General features: G+C 43.3%; 2 protein-coding genes across 7 annotated transcripts in view; one reads left to right on the top strand and one right to left on the bottom strand.

Annotated features, from left to right (window-relative positions):
• Window positions 1-25,547, bottom strand: part of LOC147608559 (uncharacterized) — a 200,142-nt gene that overhangs the window by 88,975 nt on the left and 85,620 nt on the right. For all 6 annotated transcript variants that reach the window (XR_015264444.1, XR_015264445.1, XM_086788985.1 and 3 more), the window contains exon 9: window positions 10,594-10,929. Coding sequence is in view for 4 of the 6 variants with exons in the window: in XM_086788985.1 (XP_086645111.1) it covers window positions 10,594-10,929 (336 nt within the window). In the remaining 2 variants the exon portion in view is untranslated. The remainder of the gene's footprint in view (window positions 1-10,593; window positions 10,930-25,547) is intronic.
• LOC147608560 (uncharacterized) lies at window positions 6,642-8,884 on the top strand. Its single transcript, XM_086789389.1, has 2 exons — window positions 6,642-8,286; window positions 8,408-8,884. The coding sequence occupies exons 1-2, from the start codon at window positions 7,252-7,254 to the stop codon at window positions 8,834-8,836; spliced, it is 1,464 nt and encodes a 487-aa protein (XP_086645515.1). The 5' UTR covers window positions 6,642-7,251; the 3' UTR covers window positions 8,837-8,884.

Here is a 25,547-nt window from a genome sequence, read left to right as displayed (position 1 = left end):
ATTCCTTAATGACATTTTGAATACGATGTACAAAAGAGTTCCAAGCAAAATCCAGATCCTCCTGAGCATGAGATAACAATGGCTTACAAGCCAATCTGATCATTTGCTGGAATTTTTCATGAGAAAGATATAATTGATTAACCTGCAAATGTCTGACTAAAGAGAGCTGAATGTCATCCAGAGGCATACCAAAAGAAAGGTTGAGCCAGAGTGGAGTATGATCAGATAGTTGTTGAGAATAATCAGTCCACATTTGACATGTATAATCATCATATTGCTGAGCATGAATAAAATACCATCTATCAAGCCTGGCCCAATATTCTGTAAAAGCATTGTGATGATATGCATGTATCTAAGTATATGTTTATGTATACATATATGTATATGTATATGTATAATACACATGTATGTGTATGTGTATGTTTATGGGTGCTTCTCCAAGGGTCAGTGCCTGGATATACTTTTCATCATAATGCACTTACTACATACTGGGCAAGGCTTGACAGATGGTATTTGTTTTACCCTCAACAATTTGCAGATTTTAGCCCTCATCTCCTTATAGATTTCTCATTGGGCTTGTCAGATCATGCCCCATTGTGGATGAATTGCAGCTTGGCATGCCTCTGGATGATTTGCCACCCCTCTCCAGTAGATTATTGCATGTTAATCAGGCTTATTTCCGACATCACTATTTCCAGCAAATGATCAGACTTGCAATTCATTACTTGCCTTTGCATGCCCAGGAGGACATGAATTATGCTTGGGACAGCTTTGTCTCTCGTATGCAAAATGTCATTAGGGAGTATGGCAACTGGCATATGACTAAATGGAGGAATGAGGTTAAATGGGCAAAAAGGACAGCACAACAATTGACTGAATTTTCTCAGTTAAGGCCTCTCTCTGATTCAGAAAAGGATTCCCTTTCACATGCTCAGTTTAAATTGACGGTTAATGATCAGAGGAAATTGCACAAATGGCAGATTAGGGCAAGAATGAAGCCCCTCATGGATAAGGGCTGCTCATCAAAAGCCTTTTTTCAGGGCTTGCATGCTACTCGAAAGAAAAACTCATGCCTAAGGGTAAGGTGGCTCTTGGACGCACTCTTTCTCTGATCTCCAAGATGAATGCCAGAATTATTTCCAGAAATTATTCTCCGCTCCTGGTTCCCCATCAAATCAAATGACTGAGGCTAGGACTGAATTTCTCCAATATGTTTCTGGAATAGTGGAAATGGATGAAGCTCTTACCTTGGAGAGACCTTTTACTGACACAGAACTTGATAATGCATTGTTCCACCTCAGCAAATACAAGTCCCCTGGCTGGGATGGCCTTTCGGTGGAATTTTATATTTCTTTTTGGGATGATTTGAAAGAAGTCCTCTTGCAAATGATCAATGTTGCCTGGCAAGAAAATCAGTTGCCGCACTCTTGGAAGCATGGTATAGTCAAACTTGTGCCCAAAAAACATCTGTGTGACCATATGTCAGATTGGAGGCCTATTACTTTGATGCCTGTAGTTTACAAACTCATTACCAAAATGATTGTGCATAGGCTTCACAGGATACTGAATGCGGGACTTCATCCTCATCAGTATGGGTTTGTGCCGCGAAGACAAATCCATGACAATATATCCAATGCCTTGACTGCAATTGAATATGCTAAGTATTCGCATCAAGATGTGCTTATATTGCAGGTGGATATTGCTAAGGCATTTGACACTGTTCAATGGGATTTTATCTCTCAAATCATGACCAAGTTGGGCTTTGGTCCCAAGATGGCAAATGCAGTTTACTGGCTTTATTCTGGCTCTACTTCTCAGTGCATTCTTGGGGGTCATCTGTCTCGGTCATGGACATTGGGTCGATCAGTTAGACAGGGCTGTCCTCTTAGTGCTCTCTTATATGCCATTGCGACCCATCCCCTTTTAATGTATCTTGATCATCTTACAAACACAGGACAGATGACTGGTCTTAAAATCCCTGGAGCTGCATCTTTTTTCGCACAAGCATATGCTGATGATTCCTTCTTTATGCCACAGAATTCTTCCCGGGAAGTTCAAACGCTTATGACCACTCTTTCATTGTATGGCTTGGTAGCGGGATTGCATGTCAATTTTGACAAATCTAAATTACTTCCCCTGAAACAATGTGACTGGCATTCTATTCTTTGGCCGGGTCAAGTGGTGCATTCCAAAGATGTAGTCAGACATTTGGGATATCCCATAGGATGGCATATCACCAGGAAGCAGCAGCTAAAATGGATCTTCCAAAGACTTCAACATAAACTGGAATACTAGAAGATTTCTACTTGGCCTCTTCATGTCAGGCTCAGAATAGTACAGTCCATTGTAATGTCCTATGTCCAGTTCTATTTGCCTTTGCTGCATTGGTCCTCCAGGGATATTTCAGTCTTTATGTCTCAAGCTATGGAGATATTATGGAGGACAAGACATGAGTTGCAGCCTCAGTTGGCCTTCAATGACAATAGTGGCAGATGGATAGTAATACAATGCAATGTTGATGGTGATATTTTTGAGTTTGTATCAGTCTATGCCTCCCATACCTCTGCCATGAGGGCTTCTTTGTGGGATTCTTTCTGCAGATATCCATGGAGATCCAATGCATTCATCTGTGGGGATTTTAATAATTCCCCTCTGCCTAGAGATAATACCACTTCACGATCTCATATGTTATCATTGGAAAGGCACAAATGGGATGACATGCTTCTTTCTGTGCGGGCTGAAGATTTATGGGTACTTCTCCAAGGGTCAGTCCCTGGATATACTTTTCATCATAATGCACTTACTACGTACTGGGCAAGGCTTGACAGATGGTATTTGTTTTATCCACAACAATTTGCAGATTTTAGCCCTCATCTCCTTATAGATTTCTCATTGGGCTTGTCAGATCATGCTCCATTGTGGATGAATTTGCAGCTTGGCATGCCTCTGGATGATTTGCCATTTCTCTCCAGTAGATTATTGCATGTTAATCGGGCTTATTTCCAACATCACAACTTTCAGCAAATGATCAGATTTGCCATTCATCCTTTGCCAGTTCATGCCCAGGAGGACATGAATTATGCTTGGGACAGCTTCGTCTCTCGTATTCAGAATGTCATTAGGGAGTATGGCAAATGGCATATGACAAAATGGAGGAATGAGGTTAACTGGGCAAAAAGGACAGTACAACTTTTGACTGAATTTTCTCAGTCGAGGCCACTCTCTAATTCAGAAAAGGATTCCCTTTCACATGCACAATTTAAACTTACTGTTAATGATCAGAGGAAATTGCACAAATGGCAGATTAGGGCAAGAATGAAGCCCCTCATGGATAAAGGCTGCTCTTCAAAATCCTTTTTCCAGGGCTTGCATGCTACTCGAAATAAAAATTCATGTCTAAGGGTTAGGAAACTGGATGGCTCTTGGACTCACTCTTTCTCTGATCTCCAAGACGAATGCCACAATTATTTCCAGAAATTGTTTTCTGCTCCTAGTTCCCCATCAAATCAAGTGACTGATGCCAGGACTGAATTTCTTCAATATGTTTCTGAAATAGTTGAAATGGATGATGCTCTTACCTTGGAGAGGCCTTTTACTGACAGAACTTGATAATGCGTTGTTCCACCTCAGCAAATACAAGTCCCCTAGCTGGGATGGCCTTACAGTGGAATTTTATATTTCTTTTTGGGATGATTTGAAAGAGGTCCTTTTGCGAATGATCAATGTGGCCTGGCAAGAAAATCAATTACCGCACTCTTGGAAGCATGGTATAATCAAGCTTGTCCCCAAAAAACATCTGTGTGATCATATATCAGATTGGAGGCCTATTACTTTAATGCTTGTACTTTACAAACTTATTGCCAAAATGATTGTACATAGGCTTCACGGGATACTGCATGCAGGACTTCATCCTCATCAGTATGGTTTTGTGCCGCGAAGACAAATCCATGACAATATATCCAATGCCTTAACTGCAATTGAATATGCTAAGTATTCGCATCAAGATGTGCTTATATTGCAAGTGGATATTGCTAAGGCATTTGACAATGTTCAATGGGATTTCATCTCTCAGATCATGACAAAGTTGGGCTTTGGTCCCAAGATGGTAAATGCTGTTTATTGGCTTTATTCTGGCTCTACTGCTCAATGCATTCTTGGGCGCCATCTGTCTAGGTCATGGATATTGGGTCGATCAGTTAGACAGGCCTGCCCTCTCAGTGCTCTCTTCTATGCCATTGCGACCCATCCTCTTTTGATGTATCTTGATCATCTTACAAACACAGGACAGATGACTGGTCTCAAAATCCCAGGGGCTACATCTTTTTTGGCACAAGCATATGCTGATGATTCCTTCTTCATGCCACAGAATTCTCCTCAGGAACTTCGCAAACTTATGGCCACTCTTTCTTTATATGGGTTGGCAGCGGGATTGCATGTCAATTTTGACAAATCTAAATTACTCCCCCTGAAACAATGTGACTGGCATTCTATTCTTTGGCCGGGTCAGGTGGTGCATTCCAGAGATATTGTCAGGCATTTGGGATATCCCATAGGATGGCATATCACCAGAAAGCAGCAGTTAAAATGGATTTTCCAGAGACTTCAACATAAACTGGAATACTGGAAGATTTCTACTTGGCCTCTTCATGTCAGGCTCAGAATAGTACAATCCATTGTGATGTCCTATGTCCAGTTCTATTTGCCCTTGCTGCATTGGTCCTCCAGGGATATTTCAGCTTTTATGTCTCAAGCTATGGAGATATTATGGAAGACAAAAACTGCTGTGAAAGCATTGAGACTGATGAAGATGGAAATGGTGTGCTCCCCAAGGATACATGGTGGACTTAATGTCCTCAATATAAAATATCATGTACTTGCAAGGAAGGCTACAATGTTGCATACTTTCTTCCGTCAACAGCAGCCATGGACTTGTATGTTAGCATCCATGTGTGTCAACATGAGGACTTGTGCTTATGGTCATTGGATTACGGATCATTGGGAGGTTGTGATTGGGAGATTTGTAGGGAGGATACCTCGTTGTCCCTTCTCTACTGCCCTCATACTTGACTGGAAACAAGTTCTCTCTAAGGTCAAATAGGCTCCTGATAATTGCTTGGAGACAAACTCGATGAGGAAAGAAAGTATTCATTGGAGTGCCATCTTTGACACTCCACTTGCTTTACAGGAACCTGTTCGGACATACAATCTTATGAAATTGGGAATTAGGTACATACATGATGTGGTAGATGATCGGGGATATGTCTTATCCTTTCCCCGGGCCACTGCTACCTATGCATTGGGAATGCATCATAGGTTGATATGGAAGAAAATTGCTGATTTATTGCATCCCTTTTTACCTATTCCACCCGTGGCTGATACAAACAGGCTTATGGATTGGCAATTGCAGCCATCTACTACATGCATTCATCCTATTCCCCTTCCTGCCTTAACCTCCATCAAAGCCTACTGGCTTCTTCAGCTTGCCCCATGGATTCATCAACATGCTAATTCTCTGTGGCATATAAGGAAGCCCCTCTCATGGTGGCCAGGGTTGTTTCTCGTACGCGTACGACTCGATTCGTACGTACGATTCGTACGGTACGATACCGTACGATATCGTACGGTACGATATGCCATATTTGCCCGTTTCTGTCCGTTGCGCCGCCGCCGACTGCGCATTTTCGTGGCCGTTTCTGTCCGTTGCGCCGCCGCCGACTGCGCGTTTTCGTGGCTGTTTTGTAGCCGTTTGCTGGCCGTTTTGGGCATGGCACATGCTTTGTGGCCCATGTGCCCATTGGCCATGGCCCATGCTACATGGCCTTGGCCCTTATAAAATGCCCACCCCCTAAGCCTCTCTCAAAGCTCTAGCCTCTCAATGCTCATTACTCAAGCCATCAAGCCCCCCCCTCTCTTGAGTCTTGCTCAAGTGACCATCAAGCCCCCCCCTCTCTCTCTCTCTCTCTCTCAACTCTCAACTTTCAAGCCACTCTCTCCCCCATAGGCCCTCTCTCAAGCCTCTCTCTCTCTCTCAAGCCTTTAGGCTTTCTCTCTCTCAAGAGTCAAGACTCAAGCCTCACTCTCATTTTCTCAAGCCTCTCTCTCTCTCTCTCTCTCTCTCTCTCTCTCAAGCCTATCCATCTCTTGAATCTTCTAACTTCTCTCTCTCTATTACAATGACAAGGGAGAAGAATGAAGCCTTCAATGTGCATGCTATCCATGTAGAGAAAGCCGATGGAAAGTCCAAGTCATATAGGTGGACTTGTAAGTATTGTGGCAAACAATACACAAGTGGAGTTACTAGGCTTCTCCAACATGTTGGAAAGGTGGGGGGGCAAGTTGCGCCATGCAAGGAAGTCCCCCTTGCTATATCCGATGAGATCTTCAACAAGATCAAGGGTGGATTGGGTGCTCACTATGATAGTGGTAGAAGCTCAAGGGCGGATGATGAGGTCATTTCCCCGCCTTGTGATACATCCTCCCCCGCCGCCTCCATCGGTGCCACCTCCATCGGTGCCACCTCCGCCTCCGCCTCCTCAAAGAGACAAAGGCTTGAGTCTCCCATGAGGCAAGCCACTCTAGCCCAAGCCACCGGGGGGTTCAATTCTTCTCTATCACATCTCCGAGAACGGCAACGGCTAGCGGATATAGAGATTGCATGCACCATTATTGAGTGCAATCTCTCATTCCATGTGCTCAAGGTAGATCAATGGAAGTCAATGGTGAAAGCCATTGCAAATGTGGGCCCATGTGAAGGATGGACCGGCGTCTCCTATCATGACATGCGCACGAAGAGGCTTGTGGACGAGAGGGAAAGAATCGATAGATCTCTCAATCCGGTGCGGGCGGCATGGTCCAAGTATGGGTGTAGCATCCTCTCCGACGGATGGAGTGACCGGAAGAAGAGAGGCATCATCAATATACTTGTCTCTTGCCCTCTTGGCACATACTTTGTGCGGGGCGTGGATTCCGGAAAGGCGGGGAGGAAAACATCGGGTGCATTCATATATCGCCATATCAAGCAAGCCATCATGGAGGTAAGTTCCAACTTTCAAATTGCACTAAAGTCTTTAAAGTTTAGGCTTTGGTATATGTGATATGAATCATATGATCATATGTGGCTATATCATGAGTCATGACTCAAGTCTCATACGGCATACGCTCATTGCATCCATTCATGTGCATTGTGACATGTAGGTTGGATCGAAGAACGTGGTGCAAGTCATCACCGACAACGCTTCAAATTGCCGTCGGATGGGGAAGTTGCTCGAGAAGGACTATCCCTCCATAGTATGGACGCCTTGTGCCTCCCATTGCATTGACTTGCTCATGGAGGATATGGGCAAGTTAGTGTGGATGAAGGAAGTAATGACCGAAGCTATCTCTATTGTTACCTTCTTCACCACAAAGGTGAAGGTGCTTGCCATGTTCCGCGAACATAGCAAGTTGGAATTGAAGAAGCCTTCATCTACACGCTTCGCCTACATGTGGCTCGTCTTGGAGCGCCTCCACGATGTGAAATCCTCCCTTCGCCAAACAGTGGTCTCCACAATGTGGAATGAGTGGGATGAGCGAGAATCGGCGGAGGCCAAAGCCATGCAACGGCTTTGCCTAAAGGAGGAGTTTTGGCAGTCGGTCCGCACTATTGTCATTGCGGTCACGCCCTTCTATAGGGTATTGCGGATGACCGACATGGAGGGAGCCACCATGGGCCTTCTTGTTCACTTCATGGGAGAGGCCATAGCAGAGTTACGCGTTTCTCCTTCCATCGACGAGGAGAAGCGCGATGGTATGTTGGCCATTGTGGAGAAGAGATGGAAGTGGATGCGAAGACCTATCCATGGTCTTGCCGCTTTATTGCATCCGGCTTACAAATCACCCGCCCTCTTCACCAACGTGGAGCTACTTGAAGCCCGAGATGCTTACTTGCCCAAAGCATTGCCGGAGGATCGCCATGGGAAGTTCCTTGAGGAGCTCATAAGCTACAATGACCAAAGGGGAGGAGCCGCGTTTGCATCTACTACCTGTTGGAAGAGGGAATCCCTTGTGAAGCCCCTCTTTTGGTGGGAGACATTTGGGTATGCGCTCTCAAGCCTCCAAAAGGTGGCTTTGAGAATCCTAGCTCAGGATTGCTCTTCGGGTGCATGTGAGAGGAACTGGAGTTCCTACTCACTTGTACACACGAAGTTACGTAATCGCTTGAGCACGCAACAGTTAGAGCGGCTAGTGTATTGCCGCGCTAACTTGCGCATGCTGCGCGCAATGCAAAAGATGGAATCAGCGAGACAGGTATAAGTTACAACTTATAAGTTATAAGTTATAAGCATTCAAATTTCAAACTTCAATGTTTATTGAAATTTGGAACCAAATTCTAATACATTGCTTGTCACTTGATCATTGTACAATGTAGGTGAATGTGGATACATTCAAGCTCACAGGGGACACTCTTCAGAGTGTAAACAAAGTGCAGGATGAGGAGGAGGAGAGGATCTATGCAGAGATCTATCGAGAGCTCGAGTCATTTGATCGACGACCTACTCGCACTCGTCGTGGGCGTGGAGGTAGTGGCAGAGGAGTGCAAGTAGGAAGCCGTGGATGCACGGTTCGTGGTGCTCCCAGGGACATAGTGCATACCTATGTGCGGCGTGGATCGGGTAGCTCCACACTCGCTCTTGCAGATGAGGATGCTCCCTTTGGCTTCTCACATGAGCTTAGAGAGCCCGAGTTCGATGATGAGGGCAACCTTCTTAGCGATGGCGACTTCGGCGAGGCCACTGATGTGTCCTCTTCTCATGAGGATGATTTCAGCGAGAGCTCTGATAGTGATGCCTTTGTCTAGTCTCTCCTTGGGCCTTGGCTCTAGCCTCTCTTTTTGTACTCGCGCCTAGCGCGCTGATCGCATCGCACCTCTATACTTATGTACTTTTGTTTGTCACTTCAAACTTGTTTAGTTGTTTTTAATGATATTTTGGTTTGAAACAACTTCTCTAGACTCTACCCTTCCAAATTGAAAATGTCTATGTTTGTAGGTGTTCTTTAATTTAAAAAACCGTATTTTATCGTACCGTATCCCAAAATTTCATATCGTACCGAATATTCCCGTACGGTATCGTATTTTCGTACCGTGACAACTATGATGGTGGCGGAAGAATCTCCGGATTTTGTGGAAGTGTAAAATGCCATTGAAACAAAGACTTTTTCTTTGGAGATGTTTGACAGGCACATTGTCAGTGGGGGTCGTACTTGCTAAACGTCACATTGCACCTTCCACATGTCTAAGATGTCAGGCTCCCTCAGAGACTGTTCTTCATCTGCTTTGGCACTGCCCTTGTTCCAGGATCCTCCTCAGGAGAATTTCAGATTTTCTTCGGCTCCGTTTCCCTAGTCACAAATTTGGGAAACATTTTTGGCTTTTTGGCAGATATATGCGGCCCTTGTCCCAATACTCACTATTTTTCTCTTGGGTGAGATATTGGGCTCTTTGGACAATTTGGAGTGAGCATAATTTGGCATACTTGGGTCGGCAGAATCACCAGTCATATGAATCCTTCAGAGCCTCACTGCGGCAATCCTTATATGATGCCTGCCATGAGGGTGATATGGATGCTTCTTGTTTAGAGCTTTTCTCTTTATGTTTCTGACATTTGGGATACTCTCCACTTCGGAGACTTCCCATCTTGTAAAGTTATGAGCATATAAATATACTGCACTGGATATTACCAAAAAAAAAAGTGTGTGTGTGTGTGTGTGTGTGTGTGTGTGTGTGTGTGTGTGTTATGATTATCTTTGCCTTCGCTTCCCAACTCATAGATTTGGGAAACATTTCTGGCTCTTTGGCAGACATCTCAGAACTTTGTCCCAATACTCACTTTTTCTATTTTGGGTGAGATATTGGGCCCTATGGACCATCTGGAGTGAACACAATTTTGCATATTTGGGAAGGCACAATCTCCAATCATATGAATCTTTCCGAGCCTCATTGCGACAGTCTGTATATGCTGCTTGCCTTGAGGGTGACATGGATGCATCTTGTATTCAGCTTTTCTTCGAGTGCTTTTGATCTTTGGATATTCTCCACTCTGGAGAATATGATTATGTAAACTTTCTTGTGTGCTTCCATTAGGCTCTCCTTTGGAGTCTAATGTCTTGTATATTGACTTTATGAAAATATAACAATTACTGGTTTTACTAAATAAAAAAAAAGTGTGTGTTATGATGCCTGCCATGAGGGTGATATGGATGCTTCTTGCATAGAGCTTTTCTTTTTATGTTTCTGATCTTTGGGATACTCTCCATTTCGGAGACCTCCCATCATGTAAATTTATGAGCATATAAATATACTGCACTGGATATCACCAAAAAAAGTGTGTGTGTGTGTGTGTGTGTGTGTGTGTGTATACACATACGTACATACATAAAGGTATATAGGTATGTTTGTGTGTGTACACACACAAACACACACATACTTCACAGTCTAGGCTTGCCTATAAGCATATAATTTTATTGGCCAGAACATCCAGACACTTTTCCAAGTTCTTTCATTTATGCATGTACAGTTTAATAAGCTCGCCCCATAGAGAAGCAGCATTTCTTTACCTGGAACTACGGAGAAGGAAAATGGTGACCCCTTGATGGATGATCCATAAACATCTGTGATCAAAAGCTGGAAATCCCCAGATACTTTTGTAAAGAATGACACTGTCAGCACACTGCCTTCCAACGACTTAGTTATCTTAGTATCAAGAAAATTCATTGTCCCAAACTTAAGCATTTGATAAAGTCTAATTTGTACAGCATTAACCTCTTTTTGTCTAAGAAACACAGAGTTATTAAATCGGTCCTTTAATGATAGCATTGCCACAGCTTGATCCCCCGCTGTGTAAGAACTGTTATGCAGCCATGAAAAATCAGAAGCAGCTGGAAGAATTGAATCTGCAAGATCAATAACGTGGCCTCTTAGTATCATATAAAGATACATATGCATACACATATACATACATAAATATTCATTTACCTATCTACATCCCATACACACAAACATATATGCAGACATAAAACATATATATATATATGAGAGATCCTGTCTGTTCCCAGCGCCCCCATCCCTTTTGGCCTCTCCGACCTCGTAGCGCTTTGAGAGTCTCCAACGAAGACATCCGGACGCTCAACGATTCGACCGATCATGAGACTGCCTATTGAACATCTGATGGCATGTCGCTCTGACCTGGGCTATGCGAGATCTCTCTTGATTTTTGCCGTATACACATACGTGTGTGTGTGTATATGTGTGTGTGTGTGTGTGTGTGTGTGTGTGTGTACTTAAAAAACAGCACTCCAATGTATGCTTTCCATTCGAAGCGAGGAAGCTATAGAAGCAGGATGGGGAGACCATTTGATGCGGGAGAGCACTTTCTTCCAATCCTGAATCAAGGAAGTAGAAAATGGACAACCAGGGATTTTACCTTGAAATTTGCCAAGCACTACTTCCGATGGATCAACCAACCAGCAACCATAAGCATTTGTGCGCATACTACCACACAGAATAGCCAACATGATAGACCACGGCTGTTCTTGCTGAAAGAAGGTTTTGAGCATAGTGATCTTTCTTGCCAGCACATGAAATTTGATGTTTATAATATTCAAACCACCATGCATTTTTGGAGAGCAAAGCAGGTCCATTTTGAGCAGCCTTAAAGCTTTTTTATGAAGCTTAGTTTTCCAAAAAATTTCCATGGCTTGAGACATAAAAGAAGAAAGATCTCGAGATGACCAATGTAATAGAGGAAGGTAGAATTGGACATAAGCCAGAACAATGGACTGAACAATTCGAAGCCGTACATGTAATGGCCAAGTGGAGATCTTCCAATATTCTAATTTGTCCTTAATTTTGTTTAGCACCCAAGATATTTGTTGCTTATTTCTGATTTTCCAGCCAATGGGATAGCCCAAGTGTCTTACTATGCTTTCCGGATAAATAATCTGGCCAGGCCACAAGATAGCATGCCAATCACAATGCTTGAGAGGTAAAAGTTTCGATTTCTGAAAATTAATCTTTAAACCAGCTGCCAACCCAAAATCTGAAAGAGTATCCATCAATAGACGAAGCTCCACAGGACTGTTCTTTGGCATGAAGAATGAATCATCTGCATAAGCCTGTGCAATGAAAGGCCGTGAACCAGAAATCTGAAGCCCCTCTAACTGTCTAGTATCAACCAGATGATCCATGTAAAGAAGCAAAGGATGCGAAGCAATAGCATAGAACAGAGCACTGAGAGGGCATCCCTGTCGAACTGATCGTTCTAGAGTCCAAGACTCAGATAAATGTTTCCCTATAAAGCATTGAGCAGTGGAATCTGAGTAAAGCCAGTATATGACATTAACTAGCTTTGGCCCAAAACCAAGTTTAGACATGATTTGAGAAACATAATCCCACTGCACCGTATCAAATGCCTTTGCCACATCCACCTGCATGACCAAGACATCTTGAGCAGAGTATTTTGCATATTCCATTGCAATGAGAGTATTGGAGATATTATCATGTATATGCCTTCTTGGAACAAAACCATATTGCCTGGGATGAAGTCCATCATGAAGGATATCCTTTATCCGGTGTACCAGCATTTTAGCAATAAGTTTATATATAACAGGCATCAAAGTGATAGGCCTCCAGTCATCCATTGTTTCACACAGAGGTTTTTTGGGCAGAAGCTTAACCAGACCATGTTTCCAAGCTGAGGGAAGATGTTGATGCTGCCAGGCTACATTAACGAGCTTCAAGATTGGACCCTTCAATTCAGCCCAGAAAGCTACAAAAAATTCAACTGTCAAACCATCCCAACCTGGGGATTTATGTTTACCCAAATGCTTGAGGGCTTCATCCAATTCTGTATCCAAAAAGGACATTTCCAGCATTGAAGCTTTTTGCAAAGAAACAATAGGAGAAACAAGCTCAATAAATTTGCTCCGAGCCAATGCAGCCTGAGATGTAGAAGAAGATGGTAGAGAAAAAAGAAGCCGAAAATGATCCAGGCATTGTTTTTCTAACTGAGATAGAGACTGGGTCCAAAGATCATCCGATTTCCTGACTCTCATGATAGATTGACTTTGTCTGTACATGTGTAAATTTCGAAAGAAAGATTTCGAGGAGCAGCCCTTATCCAGCATAGGTTTAACTCTAGCCCTTGTCTGCCATTTGGAAAGCTTGCGTTTATCATTAGCATCAATTATGGAAGAAGCACAAGACAATGAATTCTGTTCAGAAGCAGAAAGAGACCTTTGATGGCTAATCTGTACCAAGGACTGCTTGTATGATTTTGCCCACTGGATATGATGTCTAGTTTCTGCCATGTACCATCTTCCATATTCCTTCATGACATTTTGAATACGATGTACAAAGGAGTTCCAAGCAAAATCCAGATCCTCCCGAGCATGAGCTAACAATGGCTTACAAGCCAATCTGATCATTTGCTGGAATTTTTCATGAGAAAGATATAATTGATTAACCTGCAAGTGTCTGACTAAAGAGAGCTGAATGTCATCCAATGTCAGCTGCATTGTCACAGTATTCTCTTTTCTTCCATTGGATCAGATATTGGGCCTTGTGGACCCTCTGGCTACAGCGAAATTATACATATCTGAATTCACCCCTTCAGCAGCCTTATGAGTTCTTCCGAGCCTCGTTGCGGCAGTCTTTATATGATGCCGTGCATGAGGGAGATTTGGATGTTTCTTGTGTTCAGCTTTTCTTTTACTGTTTCTGATAGATAGGGCATAGGCTCTTTTCTTGAGCACTGCCCTGCTCTTGCATAGAACTTTTTTACTGCTGTTTTTTGAGTTATAGGGTTTAGACATCCTCCTGATGCCTAACCCTTTTGTACATTCATGATATAATGCATTTTCAACTAGTTTTACCAAAAAAAAAAAAAAAGTGTGTGTGTGTACTTATGATTCCACAAAAAAAAAAAAAAAGTGTGTGTGTGTGTGTCTGCACTGTGGTGTGTGTGCAGACTTACGGTGGAATTCTATATTGTCTTTTGGGATGACTTGAAAGAAGTCCTATTACAGATGATCAATGCAGCCTGGCAGGCAAACCAGATGCCACACTCATGGAAACATGGCATAGTAAAACTAGTGCCTAAAAAACATCTCTGTGATCATCTGTCGGATTGGAGGCCCATTACTTTGATGCCAGTAGTTTATAAGCTTATTGCAAAGATGATGGTGCACCGGCTGCATACGATATTGGATGTGGGTCTTCATCCTTATCAATATGGATTTATCCCGCGTAGACAAATCCATGATAACATTTCCAATGCCTTGACAGCAATTGAATATGCTAAGTACTCCCATCAAGATGTACTTATTTTGCAAGTGGATATTGCTAAGGCATTTGATACTGTTCACTGGGACTTCATCTCTCAAATTATGTTCAAACTTGGTTTTGGTCCCAAGATGGCAAATGCAGTATTTTGGCTCTACTCTGGATCTACCTCTCAGTGTATTTTGGGAAACCATCTCTCCCGCTCATGGACATTGGGTAGATCAGTACGACAGGGCTGCCCCCTTAGTGCTTTGCTATATGCCATTGTCACCCATCCCCTTCTAAAGTATCTTGATCATCTGACACATACAGGGCAGATGAAAGGGCTCACAATCCCTGGGGCATCATCCTTTTTGGCTCAAGCATATGCTGATGATTCCTTTTTCATGCCACAGAATTCACCCCAGGAAGTACATATGCTAATGACCACGCTTTCATTGTTTGGCTTGGCAGCTGGTCTGAATATTAATTTTGACAAATCTAAATTACTTCCTCTCAAACAATGTGATTGGCATTCTCTCCTTTGGCCTGGGCAAGTGGTGAATTCAAAAGATGCAGTCAGGCATTTGGGATATCCAATAGGATGGCATATTACTAGGAAGCAGCAGCTCAAATGGGTCTTACAAAGACTGCAACATAAATTGGATTTCTGGAAGATATCTACCTGGCCGCTTCATGTCAGGCTCAGAATAGTGCAGTCTATTGTAATGTCATATGTGCAATTTTATTTGCCATTGTTACATTGGTCCTCTCGGGATATTTCAGCCTTTATGTCACAAGCCATGGAAATACTCTGGAGAACAAAAGCGGCAGTGAAAGCATTAAGACTGATGAAGATGGAATTGTTGTGCTCCCCAAGGATGCATGGTGGTCTAAATATTCTAAATGTGCGGTATCATGTCCTTGCAAGGAAAATCACTATGCTGCATACTTTTTTCCGCCAACAACAGCCATGGACATGTATGCTTGCATCTATGTGTGTTAATATGAGGACTTCTGCTTATGGCCAATGGACTACTGATCCCTGGGAGGTTGTCATTGGGAGATTTGCAGGAAAGATACCAGGCTGCCCTTTCTCTACTGCTTTGATTTTGGACTGGAAACAGCTACTTTCAAAAGTTAAATGGGCTCCTAATAATTGCTCGGGGACAAATTCCATGAGACAGGAAAGTATTCATTGGAGTGCCATCTTTGACACTCCACTTGCCTTACAGGAACCGATCCGAGCATACAACCTCTCTAAATTGGGAATTCGGTATATACAAGATGTGGTGGATGATCAGGGATATGTTTTATCTTTTCCCCAGGCTATGGCTTCCTATCCTTTGGGAATGCATCACAGGACCATATGGAAGAAAATTGCTGATTTATTATTTCCTTTTCTACCAGTTCCTCCTATGGCTCCTATGGATCGGCTTATGGATTGGCAGCTGCTTTCCTCCACTACAGGCACTCATCCTGTTCCTCTCCCCGCTCTAACCTCCATTAAAGCCTATCATTTACTTCAGCCTGCTCCATGGATCCAGCAATATGGCAATTCTTTATGGCATATAAGGAAACCCCTTTCATGGTGGAGGAAGAATATTCGAATGATATGGAAAAGTAAAATGCCTTTGAAACAAAGACTTTTCCTCTGGAGATGTTTGACAGGTACATTGTCAGTGGGGGTTACACTTGCAAGACGCCATATTGCATCATCCACCTGTCTAAGATGTATGGCTCTTTCAGAGACAATTCCTCATTTGCTTTGGCATTGTCCTTGTTCTAGGATCCTCCTCAGGCGTATTTCTGATTATCTTTGCCTTCGCTTCCCAACTCATAGATTTGGGAAACATTTCTGGCTCTTTGGCAGACATCTCAGAACTTTGTCCCAATACTCACTTTTTCTATTTTGGGTGAGATATTGGGCCCTATGGACCATCTGGAGTGAACACAATTTTGCATATTTGGGAAGGCACAATCTCCAATCATATGAATCTTTCCGAGCCTCATTGCGACAGTCTGTATATGCTGCTTGCCTTGAGGGTGACATGGATGCATCTTGTATTCAGCTTTTCTTCGAGTGCTTTTGATCTTTGGATATTCTCCACTCTGGAGAATATGATTATGTAAACTTTCTTGTGTGCTTCCATTAGGCTCTCCTTTGGAGTCTAATGTCTTGTATATTGACTTTATGAAAATATAACAATTACTGGTTTTACTAAAAAAAAAAGTGTGTGCAGACTGAATATTCAGGCGATCCCGTGTGAGAGAGAATGCTCTGCAGAGCTTGTTCTAGGGTTCACGACCTGCTGTATAGCTCGCTTTTCTTCTCTGTGCGCTCGTCTGTGTGCGCGCGCGCGTGTGTGTGTGTGTGTGCGCGCACGTGTGTGAGAGAGAGGCCTGCTCGCCTGCGACCCAGTTTGTCTGTTCGACTGCTCGCCTGCGACCCAGTTCGCCTATCGCCTGCGACCCAGTTCGCTTATCGCCTGCGACTCCCTTTGCCTTCGAAGCTGCGACTCTACTCGCCTGCGACCCAGTTCGCCTGTTCGATTGCTCGCCTGCGACCCAGTTCGCCTATCGCCTGCAACCCAATTCGCCTATCGCCTGCGACCTTGTTCGCCTGTTCGCCTGCGACTCCTTTTGCTTCGAAGCTGCGACTCTACTCGCCTAAATTTCAAAGGCTCCTGTATACAGCATACAACTTTCAAAAAAAAAAAAAGAGTTGTTTAGCAGTGTTGTACAGACTTTACTCTTGCAATTATGTCTGAGACTGTTGTGACCTATGCTCGCCGGGATAATGCTGCAGACAGTAACAAGAGGCAGCATGCTGCAATTGAATCTGTCACCATGATTAAGCAAGATTCGTCTGATGCACAGTTTGTATATGAGGCTTTATGTGAGGACTTTGTAGACAGTCGTGTCAAATGGAAGGACCCGCCTCCTTCTTTCAGTTACAAGATTAAATTGCCGACGATTGTGTCTCCTCTGCGTAGATACTCAGAGAAAGGGATTATTCTCTTCTTTCCAGGTAAAATGCCTTCTGCGCAAGAAGTAGCTCAATGGATTCAGTCCATTCTAGGTGGACCCTTTGTAGATGGAGTTCACTTTGCAGCAAGGGGTTTTTATGATGTATTACTGTCTGATGGTCAATATAAGCAGCAGATGCTTGAAACTTCTCCCCTTATGTTTGGTGTACAGTTGGTACATGTGTTACCTTGGTCCCCGACCAAGGACTATCAGTCCTTGATTAGGCATCGTTGTCCTGTTTGGGTCGAGGTCGTGGATTTTCCGGAATATTTGAGGGAACATTTGCCAGGTATAGCAACCACTCTGGGCAAAGTGGTTTGTGCACCTCGTCCTACAGGAAACAAAAACAGATTTTGCATCTTGTGGGATACAGACCATGAGCAACCACCTGCAATTGCTGTTGAAGTAGAAAATGTGCGTGGCATGGGTGCACGTTACTTCAAATTAAATTGGGGAGTCTTTGCAGGTGCTTGTTTCACTTGTCATAAGTTTGGGCATATGGCTTCTGAATGTCCTTCTCTGCTGCATTCTCCGCCGTTATCTGTTGTACCTCCCATCTCAGCGAATGAGCAGCCAACTCAAATTAAGGAGATACCAACAAATCAAGCCACTCGAAATACTCAAAAGGAGAAAGAGAAAGGAAAAGCTAAAGTTATTCCACAAGTTGTTTCTTCTTTGGCGGTGCCTAATCAACCTAAGGATAAAGGAAAAGATAAAATGTCTTCGGCTGAATGGAAAACTCCGAAAAAAGCTACTATGGTTCGTCGTGCTCCCGTTCCTTCACGTAATTGGACTGCATCTGCCACTATTGCACAGTCTTCCACTTCATCGACTATGCTTTCTAGAATATGGTCGGATGTAGTTCGAGGTGCTTCCTCGAGTATGGATGCCGATGTAAATGCTTTGGATATGTGTGTTGATACGAATATGCATGAGTCTCTCTTGATTCAGGGCGAGGGCTCTCTCCCTGATTCAGTTGTTGTTATGCAGCATTGATTTTGCTAGCTGTTCACTGTATATACCTTTGTACAGATTTGATGTTTGATGCTCCAATAAAATGTCTTTCGTACAATATTAGAGGACTTTGTGATCCAAATAAATTTAGGTTGTTTTGGCACTATGTACATAAAATGCAGCCTCATCTGGTGTGTGTGCAAGAACACAATCAGCATAGCTTAGTGGGTCAATCAGGTCACTTTGCTGGTTATGATATATTTTATGCGGGCACTCAGCATTACTCGGGAGTTTTTATGCTTGTTAAGCATGATCTACAACCAATGTTGGCCATCAATGATTCTGCTGGCAGATGGATGGTCATTCAATGCTTATTGTATGGACAAATTTATGAATTTGCAGCAGTTTATGCACCACAAAGCTCAGCTGACAGGGCAAATATATGGTCACAAATGTTGGCTTATCCCTGGCTCCATAATGCATTCCTTTGTGGAGATTTTAATAATGCTCCATCTCCTGAATTTAATTCCACTGGAAGAACTCATATGCTTGGGGCTGAACGCAGAACATGGAATGATTTGCTCTCTTCTTGCAATATTTTGGACCTATGGCAGCATGTATTCCCTCATCTGCAAGGGTTTACTTTTAACCACAATGCTTTTCCACATATCTGGACACGTCTGGATCGCTGGTACTTGTTACATGCTGACCAATACGATGATTTTGTTTGCAAACTATGGATTGATCGTTCCATGTTACTCTCTGATCATTCTCCTTTATGGTTAGGCCTTTATTTCGACATGCCACAAGATGTCTCTATTCTTCAGAAACATAGGCTGTTGCTTTTAAACAACAGTTATCTTGTGCATGCTGATTTCAAGGAAATGGTTTTGCAAGCCATTGAGCCTTTGCCCCTTCAAATGCATGAGGACATTGACATTGCTTGGTTTCAATTTGTTCAGCGCATGCAGGCTGTGATCTGTGATTATGGTCGTTATTACATGGCCGACTTGCGGGATCGGATCTTGCAGGCTAAAGAAACATGTCAATCTATGGCTGATCTTGCTCAGTATAGGGTTTTAAATACTAATGAACAAGAATCTTTAATGCAGGCTAAGCATTTCCTCATGCTAAATGATCAGAGAAAATTGCAAAAATGGTTGACGCGTTCGCGACATCGAGCTATCATAGATAAGGGTTGCTCTTCCAAAGATTTTTTCAAAAATCTACATGCTTCAAGACAAAAGGAATGCATCAGAAGGGTGAAAAAATCTGATGGTCAATGGACTCATTCTTTATCGGAGCTCTCATATATTGCTAGTCAGCATTTTGCAGCTCTTTTTGTTAAACCGCCAACTACTTCATTTGACATACTTAATGCTCGTTATGCTTTATTGCATCATGTTCAGCCCATTATTTCTCCACAGGATGCATTGGAATTAGAATTTGCGTTCACTGATATTGAACTTAAAGATGCTTTACGTTCAATGGGTCGATGGAAATCTCCCGGATGGGATGGATTGACAGTGGAATTTTTCCATGCTTTTTGGCCTCAGCTGGAACAATCATTGCTGTATATGATCAATGAAGCTTTGGGCAAATGATATACTACCATCTTCTTGGAAAGAAGGATTGGTTAAGCTTTTCCCTAAACGGGATCTTTGTGAAGTTTTTTCTGATTGGAGGCCCATTACTCTAATGCCTGTCATCTATAAGCTTCTGACTAAGATGTTGGCAAATCGTATTAAAGGATTTTTACATGATGGTTTGCATCCTGCGCAATATGGTTTTGTGTCTCGGAGGCAAATCAATGATAATTTAGCCAATGCTTATATTGCCATTGAATATGCCAAATACACTAAGCAGGATGTACTCATTTTGCAGGTTGATATTGAGAAAGCTTTTGATTCTGTGCATTGGGACTATGTAGCTATGACTATGAGTTATCTTGGTTTCGGTGCAAAGTGGCAAAATAGTGTATTGGCTCTATAATGACAGTGATGCTTCTTTGATTTTGAGCTCTTCTCTATCAGATTCTTGGAAATTGGGACGTTCAGTTCGCCAGGGTTGTCCGCTTAGTTCCTTGTTGTTTGCTATTGCCACACATCCTTTTCTTTGCTACTTGGATTTTTTGCAAGCTACTGATGAATTGCATGGCTTACAGCTTCCTGCTGGGCGTACTTTCCTGGCTCAGGCCTATGCTGATGATTCTTTTTTTATGCCCAAGAATACGCAACAAGATCTTCAGAGATTAATGGAAGCTTTGGAACTTTTTGGTCTGGCTGCTGGTTTGAAAGTAAACTTCCGTAAGTCTACCTTGCTTGCGCTTAATGTACAGCAATGGCATCATGTATTGTGGCCCGGTGGAATACCTCCTGGTGGACATATCGTTCGTCATTTGGGTTACCCTTTGGGTTGGCAGCTGTCATCTTCACAAATGATTCAATGGGTTATGCTAAAATTGAATCGCAAAATTGATTATTGGCAGCTTTCCACTTGGCCTCTTCATGTACGTCTCAAGATAGTGCAGGCTATTGTAATGGCTTACATACAGTTCTTTCTTCCATTGATTATGTGGAGGAAAGCTGATATAGATCGGTTTATGTCTCTGGCAATGGCAATTGTGTGGAAAACTCAACATCGTAAAAAGGGTCTTCGTCTTTTGTCAATGCCAAAGATGTGCTCTCCAAAGATACATGGTGGCTTGAACATATTGAATATTCATTTTCATGTGCTTGCTCGTAAATCCACTTTGCTGTTGGAATTTGTACAACAGCGCCAGCCATGGGCTATTATGTTGGGTCATATGTGTATGTCTGTCTTCACCTGCTTTTGGAAAGTGGACTGTTACGTATTGGGATGCAATTTTCAGCCATTTCGATGGAAAGATTGTCGGCTGCCCTCTTTCATTTAAGTTAATTTTTGCCTGGAAACAGATTACGCAATATCTTTTTTGGAATCCCAGGCTTAATGCGCAATCTTCTTCGCTTCGCCTTGAGAGTATTCATTGGTCGAAGGCTTTTCATGTACCCTTGGCTCTACGTGAGCCTAGGAAGGCATATTTCCTTTCAAAGAAAGGAGTTTATCTTATTGATGATGTTTTGGATGCTGGTGGCCATGTGCTTTCTTTTGTGGTTGCCGCCAGGAAATTTGGTCTGGGGATGCATTATAGATCAATCTGACAGCTTATTCGAGAGCTTCTTGCTCCTTTTGAACCAATTGCAAATTTGGATCGTTCTGATCGTTTGGTTGATTGGAGCCTTAAAAGAGAACAACCTGCACAAGGCCCTTTATCAATGGCTAAACTTTCGGTTCATTCGATATATCATTTCTTGTTGCCTGCCTCTTGGGTTCAAGAACATGCCAATCAGATTTGGCATCTTCATAAAAGTCAGGCTTGGTGGAAACAGCGACTTCATTCTCTTTGGAAATGCAGTCTTCCTTTGAAAAGTAGACTTTTTTTATGGAGATGCTTGCTTGGAGTCTTGCCAGTCGGCCTTTTCTTGGCTAGGCGACTTTTGGCACCTTCAACTTGTCATGGTTGTGGTGCTTCTCAAGAGACAGTCTTTCATCTTTTGTGGAGTTGTCCTCTCACCAGGACTTTATTGGATCGGATTGCTGCACGTTTGAGAGCTCGCTTCCGACAGGCACCCTTTGGGAAATACTTTTGGATCTTCGGTCTTCTCCCTTCACCCCTTAGATCCTATAAAGTCTTCTTTGATTGGGTTCGCTATTGGGCTTTATGGACTACCTGGGAGTCTCGCAACAGGATAGTTTTTGCTGGGCCTCATTTGGATGCTTACTCATTCTTCCGTTCCTCTCTTCAGCAATCTTTATATGACTGTCTCTCTCTTCATGAGATTGACTCATCTCTGTATGCTCTTTTTACAGATTGTTTTTAGATGTTTAACTATGTTCACACTGAACATAGTGAACACTCTAGTAGTCTCCCTTGTATATGGTCTTTTTGGTGGGTTTTCCTCCTTTTGAGGTTTCCCACCTGTAATTAATGACATGAAGCTTTACAAAAAAAAAAAAAAGTGTGTGTCTGCACTGGATATTACCAAAAAAAAAAGTGTGTGTGTGTGTCATTTACTGATGAGGAATTGACAGCTGCCTTGGCCCAATTGGGTCGCTTCAAATCCCCAGGATGGGATGGGCTTATAGTTGAGTTCTTTGATAAGTTTTGGGATGATTTGAGCCCTGTTTTACTGCACATGATTAATGATGCCTGGCTTTCTAGTGTGATGCCTCTCATGGAAATAGGGTTTGCTGCGTTTGCTCCCTAAAAAACCGCTATGTGAACATCTATCAATAATCGGATTGGCGTCCAATTGCTCTAATGCCAGTGGTGTTTCTAAGATGCTAGTTCTCCGATTGTCCCACATTTTATATGCTGGTTTGCACCCTGCCCAGTATGGTTTTGTGCCTTGCAGGCAGATTCTTGATAATATTGCTAATACTTACATTGGGATAGAGTATGCCAAATAAACTAGTCAGGATGTTCTTATCATGCAAGTAAACATTGAGAAAGCTTTTGATACTATAAGATGGGATTTCATTGCAGCTGTTCTCACCCAGTTGGGCTTCGGACGTCACATGCAACATGTGGTGCATTGGCTCTATGCGGATGGTTCTGCCCGCTGCCTATTGGCGGATGCTCTTTCTTCCTCTTGGACATTGGGACGCTTCGTCCAGCAAGGCTGTCCTCTCAGTGCCTTGCTATATGCTATCGCCACTCATCTGTTTTACTGCTATACATGGATGATTTGGTTTCGAAGCAACGCTTGCATGGCATTGATATTCCTAGGGGGATGCCTCTTGTTAGCCAGGCTTATGCTGATGATTCCTTTTTCTTCTTGCGCAATTCTCAATCAAATCTTGAGCAGCTTATGCAAGCCCTTGATCTATATGGTTTGGCGGCGGGGTTAAAAGTTAACTTTGCAAAATCCAAACTCCTGCCTATGCACGAGCGTGACTGCCATCGTTTCTTGTGGCCAGGCCTCTTGCTCCCTCCTGATCATGTGGTGCGGAATTTGGGGTACCCCATTGGTTGGCACAGGAGAGACAATGGATGCTTCAAAAGCTTTACCATAAGCTGGACTACTGGAAACTTTCCACTTGGCCACTTCATGTTCGCCTTCGGCTTGTCCAGTCCATCATTATGGCTTATGTGCAATTTCATCTGCCACTCATTGCTTGGTCTTCTTCGGACATTCAGCAGTTTATGTCCATATGTCCAGAGTGATAGAATGTCTTTGGCATAGCAAAACTGACCGTAAGGCGGTGCGTCTTCTCAAATCCAGTTATGTTTGCACGCAAAAGATGCATGGGGGTTTGAACATCCTCAACATACATGTTCATGTGCTTGCTCACAAGGCCATTCTCTTGCCTACTTTCTTGGAACAGCATCAGCCCTAGGCACTCCTGCTTTCTCACTTGTTTGCCTCTCTCAAGACAACAGCATTTGGGCACTCGACACCAGCTATCCCAGATGTTATTTTCGGGCATTTTAAAGACTGCATATGTAAACGGAAGGGCAACTGTACACGGAAAATCTAATCAATCATGAAATCTGAAAATACACATAAGCATGCCAAATAAAACAAGATAAAAAATCTGCACTATACACCACACTAGGGGCCAGAAGATGGGCTGACCCCCCCCCCCCCCCCCTTTATGGTTAGATTACCAAAAAGGAGTCTGCTTCCAATACAACTTTGCGGGTGCCCAGGGTTCACCACTAGCTGCACCTCTTTCTTCCAATATAATATGAAAACAAGCAAAAATAACATAAACTGAATTTCCTAATAATTTTCAGCACAAGTGAGCATTCCCGGCATCAAGCACATGCAAGACAACTATGGACAGCCCATAGCACTCCCACATCAGCTCGGGACAACTCAACATCATCGTCTTCTTCCAGTTTGGCTCATAGAGCAAGTCGACCAGCCCTCAAAGGCTGTTTTCAGCAGTCAACCAGCCCTCAATAGCCTCAGAAGAAATCTACCAGCAACTGTACACAAGCATGCAAGCCCACGGTCAGAAGGAAAACTGTCCAAATGCCCACGACCAGCTCTTCCTCCCTGTTTTTATCCTCTATCCAGCCTCTATTCAAGCTGGAAATCAGCCGGCCAGCAGGGGAGAACATGCACAAGAGATCGGCCAACACCTCCCATGCACCTGTTAGGTTTTTGTCGCGATAGAAGGCTGTAAACAGCTTGTAGAACCAGCCGACCACCTCCCATGCACCTAGAAAAAGCAGGCGCCTCACATAAAACTGGAGTCTTACTCCATATTAGAGCTCCTCCACAGTTTTAGCTCCCACGTGTGCTTTCTAGGTCCAGAAGGGGGCGCCTACTTGAAGGAGGCCCAAATAATGTCCAGTGCCCAGATTTTGGCCGCCACATGTATTAAATAAGTCCCGCTCAATGTGTGCTCACTTATAAGTTGTCCGGTCACTTATAAGTGAGTGTGAACCTGCACCAATAATTATTAGCATGTGAACTCATAAAGCTGTAAATTGAGTTTTTGGGAATACTTACCACCTGCAAAACACATGTAGACCACCTGTCAGTCCCAAACAGGTGTGCATATACACGTCCCACAGGGTGCCCAAGCGTCCCCCGCCCCATGGACAATGCAAGCAGAAATCTCAGGCATTGTCCATGCAAACAAGACAAGTCATCCAAAGATAAAATCAAAGTCATGCACACACATGAGCGCAGCTAGACTGGAAGAAACACCCATCTGCTTAGTTGTATCCGATAAAATGTCCAGGGCTCATGATCCTTCCGGAACCTTCCCAAAACATAAATACAAAAGATCTCCAAGATAGCTAGTCCCAGAGAATTTCATCATGTCAGGCTCCATGGGCCATACATGTACACCATGTCAGGCCCCACAAGCCACACATATACTATCATATCAGGCTACACCAGCCATACATGTACTGTCACTGTAGGTTCCATATGCCACACAGACAGACCACGTCAGGCTACACCAGCCATACATGTATGTCATGTCAGGCTCCACATGCCACACATGACAGTAGAAAAATACAAGCTATAAGGAATTTTCTGACATTTCCCCCGGCTTCTAAGCAATTGACCGCAACTGAAAGGCTTCCAAGTACGCCTTCAGAAGTAGCGGATAATCCGCAAAATAATCCTCGTCCATCCATTTTGCATCCACAACCAAATAGAATTTAAACTTCACAAGATACCTCTGCACTAGCTTGCCACCTGCATGCTTGCGCTCTTTATGA

The sequence above is a fragment of the Cibotium barometz genome, chromosome 53 (genome assembly GCF_041138505.1).
Source record: "Cibotium barometz isolate CiBa-2024 chromosome 53, ASM4113850v1, whole genome shotgun sequence".
NCBI lineage: Eukaryota > Viridiplantae > Streptophyta > Polypodiopsida > Cyatheales > Cibotiaceae > Cibotium > Cibotium barometz.
The sequence above is the reverse complement of the archived record's forward strand: the minus strand, read 5'-3'. Positions and strand labels throughout refer to the sequence as shown.

Coding starts and splice junctions, on each gene's coding strand:
- LOC147608560 (XM_086789389.1), top strand. CDS start 7,252: ATGGGGAAGTTGCTCGAGAAGGACTATCCCTCCATAGTATGGACGCCT. Junction 8,287..8,407: donor AGATGGAATCAGCGAGACAG/GTATAAGTTACA, acceptor TGTACAATGTAG/GTGAATGTGGATACATTCAA.